General features: G+C 38.1%; 1 protein-coding gene across 4 annotated transcripts in view; it reads left to right on the plus strand.

Annotated features, from left to right (window-relative positions):
• LOC106882483 (uncharacterized) overlaps positions 1 to 10,641 on the plus strand; it is a 142,742-nt gene that overhangs the window by 106,309 nt on the left and 25,792 nt on the right. For all 4 annotated transcript variants that reach the window (XM_052969595.1, XM_052969594.1, XM_014933174.2 and 1 more), the window contains 5 exons: positions 994 to 1,078; positions 2,498 to 2,806; positions 4,563 to 4,702; positions 7,459 to 7,746; positions 9,842 to 9,882. In XM_052969595.1, coding sequence (XP_052825555.1) covers positions 994 to 1,078; positions 2,498 to 2,806; positions 4,563 to 4,702; positions 7,459 to 7,746; positions 9,842 to 9,882 — 863 coding nt within the window. The remainder of the gene's footprint in view (positions 1 to 993; positions 1,079 to 2,497; positions 2,807 to 4,562; positions 4,703 to 7,458; positions 7,747 to 9,841; positions 9,883 to 10,641) is intronic.

Consider the following 10,641-nt stretch of genomic DNA (forward strand, 5'->3'; position numbering starts at 1 on the left):
ATATATATATATATATACATATACATATATATATACATATACATATATATATATATATATATATATATATATATATTGAAGCCACATGGCTTAGTAGTCAGGGTGTTGCACTCAGGATTGAGATCATGGTTTCAATTTCCAGACCAGGCGTTGCGTTGTGTTCTTGAGTAAACTATTTTATTTCACATTGCTCTGTGATCATTTTTTCATCTGACATCTGATACATTGTGCACCTGTACAGGTAATGTTCATTTGATGGAGAGAGTGAGCTTATGTGAACACAAACATTTGATCACTATAAACAAATCACATGTGGTTGTTCAGTAAGAAATTACAGAACCTGCAAACATTATTCTCTTTTTCTTTCCCTCTCATTTTCTCACTCTCATGGTTTTAAGGTCAGATTAATAAGCTTCATAATGACCGTACTAAACTGGAATCATCATCCTCATTTAATGTCCGTTGTCCATGCTGGTATGGGTTGGATGATTGATCTGAGCTGGTAAGCTGGAAGACTGCACCAGACTCCATTCTGATTTGGATGCCCTTCCTAATGCCAATCACTCCAAGAGTGTAATGGGTGCTTTTATGTGCCACTGGCACGGGTGCCATTTGCATGACACCAGTGCCACAACTGTGATTTTACTTGACTTGATGGGTCTTCTTCTGAAGCACAGCGTAATGCCAAAGGTCTTGGTCATTCGACATTACCTCCGTGAGGCTCACACTCAAAAGGTGTTTTTCACAAGCTACCGGCATCGGCCACCTTGTCTCTGTGAAGCCCAATGCTTGAAAAATGCTTTTTACATGACACTAGCATTGGCCACAACTACGATTTCACATGGCTTGACAAGTCTTCTCAAGCACAGCATATCACTAAAGGTCTTGATCATAATCATCATTCTTTATCTAACAGATAACCAATTATCTAAATTATCAGTAAATTAATTACCTATTTATTAAACAATTGATATTTTTTGTATTTTCTTTCAGAAAAAGAACTGGAGGAAAAATTCAGCCATATTTGATATGAATCCCGAATATCGATACCCATTGATGCACTGGGCAGCAATTCTTAGTAAGTTCCAGTTTTGATCTTACTTCCAGAGTAGAGAACGCAAATAGCAGTAGCTTTGCTAAAAGCTGTCATCCTTTTTATTCTGTTGTTTAACATTTAGCCTCTCAGCTAGTTTGCTGATGTAAGAGTATCAGATATGACCAGAAAATGTTTCTTTCCACATTAAATTACAATGTACACATTGACACATGTGTTGTTCACCTGTACTGCTAATTGTTGTAATTCAGTAACTGCAGAAGCATCCATTTGAGTAATAGTTTGTTGAAAACAACTAATTGGTATTTCAGGTGTTACTAGCATGTCTACTGCTATGGGCTGGTACAGATATGTGACCTTTATTTTTCTTTTCATTATTTATTTAAAGGAGGTGGAGCTACAATGCCCATTATCTGCGAAGATTCTCTCCACCTAAGTTAATGTGATTGATGTTCTGTGTGAACTTTTATTGGTTGATATGTGCATGCAGGAGAAATATAGTGGGTAGTGGAGTACAGGTTTCAGAGGGCTGCAGTTATGGAGAGGAATGCTTTGGGCAAAGTGGTGCAGTCAGTGAAGTGAAGATACAGTAAGTGTGACAAGAGAAAAGAGTTAGGTACTTCAGGTGGGTTTCAATGAAGGTGTTATGCAGCTAACAAGTTTTGAAGAGTATTGGTGAGACCTACTCTTTGTTACCTAGTGTAATGCTGCTCCTTAGGGATTTGTAGTTTTCTATGCTGCATGGTGATGTATCTGGTGTTGTATTCACTGTAGTGGTTGGCATTAAGAAAGGCATCCGACCTTAGAAACCATGCCAAAACAGACACTGGAGTATGATGCAGTCCTTGGACTCATTGGATCCTGTCAAACTATTCAATCTATGCCAACATGAACATTAAATGATGATAATGATGCGGATAGACTCTTGTCAAAGTGGTTGACAGAAAATAGTGTATCAGTTAGCTACAATTTGTTAGTGTATAGGTAAATGAATTTCTGCCAATCAGTTGGATGTTGTAAGGAGGATGTTTGTGTGTGTGTGTGTGTATGTGTAAGACCAGCACTGCCCAATATATGTAAGCTTATTATTAGTGTGTTATGTGTATGTGTCAAAATTATATGATTAGCAACTGAGACCAGTCAGTCTTTTCTTGTGGACATAATTGTCCTAAGGCTTACCTTTTGAAACTCCTACAGTTCCCATTTTTGAACACAAGGTGTTCATTTAGTGAAATTTAGCTAATATTGAGTAGAATTCCTTACCTGTTGTCAATTTAATTCAAAAGCCCATCTGATTTTTTGAATTTTTAATTTGAAAGCTGATAAGTTCTTTGGAAATTTAATTGTAGCAATATAACTAACTTTATAGAAGTTACTTCATTAGCTCATTCTTTATTCATTAATCAAAATCTTTGTATAATGATATTTGATTTTTTTTAATAGGTAAATTAAATATTTTGAAGTGGTTGGCATCTGCAGGTTATAACATAAATGTTCTACACACCAACACAGGAGACACTGCTTTGCATCGAGTCTTGCTGTGTATCAGGGCAATACGGATAAATAATCCTGTAATGGTGAAGAAATTTCCTCAGATTCTTGAAATTCTGGAACCGAATTTAAAAATTAAAAACAGGGCAGGTTTAACACCATTCCTCACAAGTTGTGAGACCGTTGGCATGGATGGTCGAGCACATTACCGAAATGTTGATCTTCTTAGAGACATCTTGAACTTTGCTAAAGAGCGCCCAGGTGAGTTTTATAAATACAATCCTAAACTGTTTTTTGTGTATGTGTGCTTGTGTGAACATACATGTGCATTTGTGTGTGTGTGTGTGTGCACCTGCAAGCAAACTTTTGGACATATGTTATTGCTCAAAACTCAATACATGCATAAACTGCATACATGTTAATGTAGTTATGGCTGTGTGGGCCTCTTGGACAAGTGTCTTCTACTATAGCCTCAGGCTAAACAAAGTTGTATGAGTAGATATGGTAGACAGAAACTGAAAGAAGCCCATTGTGTGTTTGTATGCATATATATGTATATATCATCATCATTTAACATCCATGTTCCATGCTGGTATGGATTTGATACATCCAATGACTGCATTAAGCACCAATTTCTGCTTTGGTATGGTATTTACACCTTGATGTCCTTCCTAATGCTAACTGCTTTACAGCATGGACTATATACATGCATATGTATAAAAAGTACTCATGCTGGCGTCACTTTAAAAGCACTGGTGCTGGTTCATGTAAAAAGCACTCAGTACACTCTGTAGAGTGGTTGGCATTAGGAAGGGTATCCAGCCATAGAAACCATGCCAGAACAGACAATGGAGCCTGGTTTTCTAGCTCTGGTCAAACTGTCCAACTCATGCCAGCATGGAAAAACGGATGTTAAATGATGGTGATGATGATGATAACAAGGATGACAATGACACAGCAATGTCCAGTGTGTTGTTCTTTATTTTAAACAGTAGGGTCTGTTATAAGGATGATTTGCCTGCCAGTTGTAGCAACTCAACGTACTATACAGAGGCTCTTTTGTTGAGTCAAGAGAAAGAGAGACAGAAACAATGAAAGAAAAGAAAGAAAGAGTGAATCAATTTGGCTAATAAAAATCAAGTTTATACTATTTGTAACATACATACTTTGAAAATGTTAGCTGAAACTATATAGGGATAGATTTATCACTCATTTACTAAAATCACTGTGAAACTAAATCTTACAAAGTAACTGTTATGTTATATTGCTGTAAGGATATGGCAGACAGCGTTGCAGTTATTTATAAGCTTGTGTGACATGGTTGCTTGTATAATGCTCATGTTTTCATTAATTATTTTAGGTGCCTGTGTAGTCACAAGCAGACATAGATACTCTCTTGTCCCACTCCCCCTTGACTTAGTAGAACGTCAAGTGGTGTCAGTTGCAGAGAAAGTGGGCTGCACAAGCATTTAGCTGGTACTCAATATCAGCTAAGTGGATAGGAGCATTGAGAAATAATGTACCTGATTCAAAAGCATAGAAAGCTGCTCAGTTCAGGAACTGAACCCATGACCTCACCATTATGAGGCCCAACACCGTAACCACTTGGCCATGTGCCTCTACATGTATCCATATCCTAAGGATAGGACCTAGATATTGAATGTAGATATAGAAGCTGGAGAGAAATGAAGAAAGCAGTATCCATTTTTGTGTACTGTTACGTGAAAGGTGGAGCATTATGTTGACGTGCCCTGGAGAGACATGTATAGTAATATGTAAATGATGTGTGGATTACATCTAGTGGGTGAGAAAATGCTATTTATTCATAATAGAAGAGAAATTAACTGACCAGGTTAGTGTTACTAGAGTAAAAGTGACTAAATTAGGACTACTGGAGTCAAACTGACCAGACTAAGACTGAAGGTGATGATGATGATGATGGTAATGATAGTGGTGAGGATGAAGATGGTGATGATGATAATAATGATGATGATTTGTTTCTTTATTACATCTACAGGATTACTGAATATTTTGTTCAATCAGCAGACAAAACATGGGCAGAGTGCTCTCCATTTGCTTGCTCTGAATGATAAGGCATTAGGGGCAATGAAAATGTTGGTGGCTGCTGGAGCTAATGTGCAGTGTTTAAACAAAGAGGTAAGAAACACCTTCCCCCTCCCCTCTCTATTGCTTCTTCTCCACTATCTTCACCAGTACACACTTCTCACCACCACCATTTTTCTCTGTTTCATTTCTTTTTTGGTTTTGTTGAATGTCAGATAGGAGGGACAGTGGATGCCTAGGGACCTCTTTCTTCACCTCACTTCATCCCTTTCATTGTTATTTTTTTCACTGTTTCCTCCCCCTTTCTGTCATTCAACTTCTCATTTCTCTGTCAGTCTTTTCGCTCTGCTCATCTCCATGTGTCATTGCTAATAAAGAAATCTGTAGTTGCATAACAGTGTCAAGGCTGTGTTTGGCTCAACGATAAGTGACTACTGTCCAGACATATCTGGGTATTCTGCTTTATTCTTAACTAAGACATGTAACCTATTAGCTCAGTCCACTTAGCTGTAAATAGGTATCATGTGAAGTCGACGACTGGCACCCATGCCAACGTCGTCTCCTTCATTGGAAACGAAACTCGGCTTGCGAAGACCTATTGGAGCAAGCGAAAGCGAAACCGTCAATGGCACCTGTGCCCAGCATCTCCTTCCTGGCACTTGTGCCAGATAGCACGTGTAAAGACATTCGAGCGAGATCGTTGCCAGTGCCGCCGAACTGGCTCCTGTGCAGGTGGCACGTAAAATACACCATTTTGAGCGTAGCCGTTGCCAGTACCGCCTGACTGGCCTTCGTGCCGGTGGCACGTAAAAGCACCCACTACACTCTTGGAGTGGTTGGCGTTAGGAAGGGCATCCAGCTGTAAAAACTCTGCCAAATCAGATTGGAGCCTGGTGTAGCCATCTGGTTTCACCAGTCCTCAGTCAAATCGTCCAACCCATGCTAGCATGGAAAGCGGACGTTAAACAATGATGATGTGAAGGTACAGTCTGCTACTAGTGACAGCAGAAACAGCAGTAGCAATGTCATTGACCAATGGTTCATTAACTTAAAGTGCTTCAGTGAGATCCTGTTCTGCTAATATGAGATTTACCACCAGCAGTATTGTACTGCTCAAGATTCACATCATGGCTTGCTCCCTGGGTGTTTTTAGTAGAGTCCAGTCTGTTGCAAGCACGCAGGCTAGGTTTCCAGTCCAAGACAACTTATTCCCTTCCTCCCATCATTTATGTAGGCTCCAAAAGAAGGGATCATTGGCAATGATGTTTTTCTTCTGATCTCTGACCTGATGAATATAATATACCACCAATGGTAGTGCACTACAACAGAATATAATTTTGTCTTTTAATCGCTTGACTTTTTTTAAAAAATGATATGGCATGGTTCAAGGATATTCTTCTGACAAGACAGGATGGAATGCATTGGTTGTTGATCCACCTTATCAGAGCTGACCTAGGGTTTAACAGAAACAAAGAAGTATCTATGCAGTCAATTGGCATTATAGAAACAACAATCAAATCACACCATATCATTCTGAAATGTCAATTAATTAAAAAATAGTTTTATACATTCTGTTATAATATACTACCAATGTTAAGGCAGTGAGCTGGCAGAAAAGTTAGCACGCCAGGCGAAATGCTTAGTGGTATTTCGTCTGTCTTTATGTTCTGAGTTCAAATTCCGCTGAGGTCAACTTTGCCTTTCATCCTTTTAGGGTCGATAAATTAAGTACCAATTGCATACTAGGGTCAGTCTAGTTGACTGGCCCCCTCCCCAAAAATTTTGGGCCTTGTGCCTAGAGTAGATAAGAATATATTACCAATGTTAGTATACTACCATTGATAGTAGTGTTGTATTATTATTATTATTAGTAGTAGTAGTAGTAGTATACCACCACTGGTTGTATTTTACCATTGATTATATATCACTAATAATATTATATTCATTAGAGTGTGATGGCATGTGGCTTAGTGGTTAGGGGTATTTAGTTCGTGATTGTAAGGTCATGAATTCAATTCCTGGGAGTGCATTGTGTCCTTGAGCAAGACGCTTATTTCATGTTGCTCCAGTCCACTCAGCTGGCAAAAATGAGTTGTATCTGTAATTCAAAGGGCTAGCCTTGTCACATTCTGTATCATGCTGAATTTCTCTGAGAGCTACGTTAAGGGTACATGTGTCTGTGGAATGCTCAGCCACAGCCACTTGTACATTAATTTCATAAGCAGGCTGTTCCATTAATCGGATCAACTGGAGCCCTTGTTGTAACCAACGGAGTGCCAGTTATATTTATTTGAGGATTATCTCACCAGTAGTAATATTCTCTACCACATACCACCAGTGGTAATATACTACGTCACTTGTAATATTATATTTATTAGTAGTATTATTCCACCAATAGTAATGTAAACCACTAATGCTAGTGATTCAAGTTTTTGGGTCAGTTTTGATCTCCAGTTGTTGTTTTTTCACTTTATATATGTTAATGATACTCCAGGGAATTGAACATAGTCTTCACTTGCTTCTTGTCCCCAGTTATGTAACATTAAATATCTAAGTCAGTTATCCAAGTAGATACAATGTTGAACAACTGCTCATATATTGTGTGTTCAAATCTGCTGGAGGATTTCATTGTGATTCTGTTCAAAACACTTCATCTTCAGACTATTTCAGTATATCCTGCTACATTGTGTTGCACTCTAGAGGGGTTCAGTTAGATATATAATTTATGTTGTACATATATGATTTTTTCTCATATATGTCATACATATGTGAGTCATTTTTTGTGGAAACTTCCATTTCTTTCCATGTATCACTCATGTTTGTTTTTAATTTCTTTTGCTTAAATCTAGGGTCAAACCCCTTTCTCACTAGCGGTTAACCTTGGTCAATTACGAGTGGCTCAGTACTTAGAAAAACATCCTTTGAATATCACTCCTCCATGTATAGACACTCCATTATCGAGTGCACCTTCATCAGGAGCCTCCTCTTCTAACTCTCCATCTGAGAGCAACGGAGACCACTTACATCCACATGAAGCAACAGATGTTGGCCCCAGTGCAGTCAGTTCAACAAGTAATGCTGCCAGTGATACCTGCACCCCACCTTTTTCAAAGAGAATCAAAGTGGAAGGCCCTCTGGTGAGTGTTTGTTTTTATTTTATTTTATTTTATTTCATTTTTTTTTTATTTACCTATTTAATCAGCACCAAGGGTGTCAGTTTAAGGTGCTAAACAAATCTTATTACCACTGATATACAGAATTCCACTTCCTACAGTTGAGTGATTAGGGGTTGCTGCAACCAATAAAGCATCTTACTCAGCCAAGTAAGAAGAAATTGATGTGAAACAATAAACAAAACAAAACCATGGGATTGGCAGAATTGTTTGATTATTGACAAAATAATTTGTGGGAGTCATTTGTGTATCATACTAATGTATATATACCATTGAAAAGCAGGCTGCTGGGGTTTTTTGTCTGAGAGTAAATCTCTTTATAGATATATTGGAGCAAGAACATTATTGCAGCAGTGACTCACAACAATGTTAGATGCATTTGACTTTTTGGGCCTTTTCAATAACATAATTTGTCACGTGCTTAAATGAAGTTTGTGCTTTGGTTTGTAGGAAACAGTGAATAATATATTCACTGGTATTGTGGAATGCTTGTCAAACTGTAAAAAACGAAGTAAATGCAATTGAAGCTACATTAAATTAAACTAGACATCTGTGTATCGTACTTATATATACCCTGTTGAAAGACAGGCAGCTATGGTTTTTTTTTGTCTTGTAGAAAGCCTCTTCATAGATATGCTGTGTTAAAAGTACAATGTATATCAAAATCATTGCAGCGGTAGCTCATGAGAACATTATACACATTTCAGCCTTCTCAGGCCTTGTCAAAAACGTGTACTCTAAAATGTCACATCAACCTTAAATGAAATTCATGCCTTGATGCACAAGAAATGGTGAATAATATTCACTGGTATTACAGAATACTTGGCTTGTGGTACTTAGTTACAGACTTTTGCATTATGAGCTCAAATCTCTAAGGTCATCTTTGATTTTCATCTTTCTGGTGTCTGTAAAATACAGTAGCAGTGAAGCACTAAAGCAGATTCTTCTAAAATATCAAAAGATGTGAATGAAATTATAACAGAAGACAAAGAAAGTTCCAATTGGTTAAGTCAAATGGAAAAAGTTGGTGTTTGTGTCTTGTAGCTAGCTTTAAACTATGTATACGGTCAGCATTCGAATGGCTCAGTCCCCCTTGCTACAAATCTATACTTTAGAGAAGTACATACAGTTCATCGCTGCAACAAGCCATGGCAGTATGGTATAATTGATGAGTGTGTCATTGCTTTGTATATAGTGTCCACCAAGCCGACTTTCTTCAGATCAGAACCATCCATTAATCTCAAGGGACCATGGATATGCACTTGGAAAGTCTTGTTTCAGTTGTGTTGGCAGAGCAGTATCTGCTGTACTTCTAGAAACTCACATGGAAGTGACAGTCCCAGCTAGCGCAGTAACTGCATTTAAAAGCACTATTTGTCTTTGTTGTCTTAGTTTTTTTTTTCAACCTCTCCTCTCATCTTTTTAAACCTCTGCCTCCTTCCAGCCTTCAGTGGGAGTAGTCTTTAATATATTGCATTTAGCATGCTATACTTTGATTTACAGCCTATATTAGATAGGTACCTTGTGCGTACCACCCTTTAATATACTTGATTCTCCCTTTCTATAGGAACATGTTTTTGACACTGTAACATTGTAACATAACAAATGCAGGCATGGCATCTCAGTAAGTGCATTTACTGTAGCCATGGGTCAGTCCAAACCTTGCAAGGGATTTTAGACAAATGGAAACTTTTGGATGGACTGTGCCTGCTGTTCAAATGTCCAATTTTATCACACTTATGTTCAAATGTCCAGTTTTATCACACTGATTATACCTGAGCAATTAAATCAAGTTCAGCCACTTTTTATGTTTATTTAATGAGTTGGTTGTCCCATTCATCAAACAACTGAATGCTCATACATTACAATTGATGTGAAAGTCCATCATTGAAAGATAAAAATGTAGTCTGCTTGCAGGCAGTCTTGAATAACTGACCTCTCCCAATGTATTTATTTGACTTTACTTTACATTCATGCACCAACATTGTTACACTGGTTAACTTGCCCAGATTAAATTTAACCAAACATTTTCTCTCCCTCTCTCTTCCCTCCATATCAGCCTAGCGACTACGAATCTGATGTCAGTGAAAACACAGGACAGTAAGTAATTCAATCCTCTCCTTCATCATTAAATTGTTGTTGTTGTTGTTAATGTTGCAAATGGAATTTGGTAGAGAATAACTACAGCAAATGTCTGTGTGTATATGTCCGTGTCTATTTTTTACCTTTTATCCATTATTTGTTTCAGTCATTAGACTGCAGTTATCGTGGGGCACTGCCTTGAAGAATTTTAGTCAACCGAATCAACCCCAGTACTTTTTTTTAAGGCTTGTACTTATTCTGTTGGTCTCTTTTGCTGAACAACTAAGTTACAGGGATGTAAGGACACATTGGGTGTCAAGTCTTGGTGAGGGGACAAACACAGACACAAAGACACATATACACATAGATATATACACATAGATATATATGGGAGGAAGAGAGCCTGCCGTATGTCGACCCAATAGAGGGACCAGCTATCCGAGTTGATAGTACCGGGGTAAATAAAGCAATTAAGATTATGAAGACCGGGAAAGCCCCCGGCCCATCAGGAATCACTGCAGAAATGCTCAAAATATCTGGCAGTGTTGGCTATAGCCTAGTCACCCGTATTACGAACCAGGTGATACACGAAGGAGTCATACCCAATGACTGGTGTAGCAGCATCATAGTCAACTGCTACAAAGGTAAAGGTGACGCTTTAGATACAAATAATTACAGAGGCATCAAGCTGTTAGATCAGGTTATGAAAGTTACAGAGAGGGTCATAGCCCAACTAATTAGGGAGCGAATCAATTTAGATGAGATGCAGTTTGGGTT

The sequence above is a fragment of the Octopus bimaculoides genome, chromosome 7, assembly GCF_001194135.2.
Source record: "Octopus bimaculoides isolate UCB-OBI-ISO-001 chromosome 7, ASM119413v2, whole genome shotgun sequence".
Lineage (NCBI taxonomy): Eukaryota > Metazoa > Mollusca > Cephalopoda > Octopoda > Octopodidae > Octopus > Octopus bimaculoides.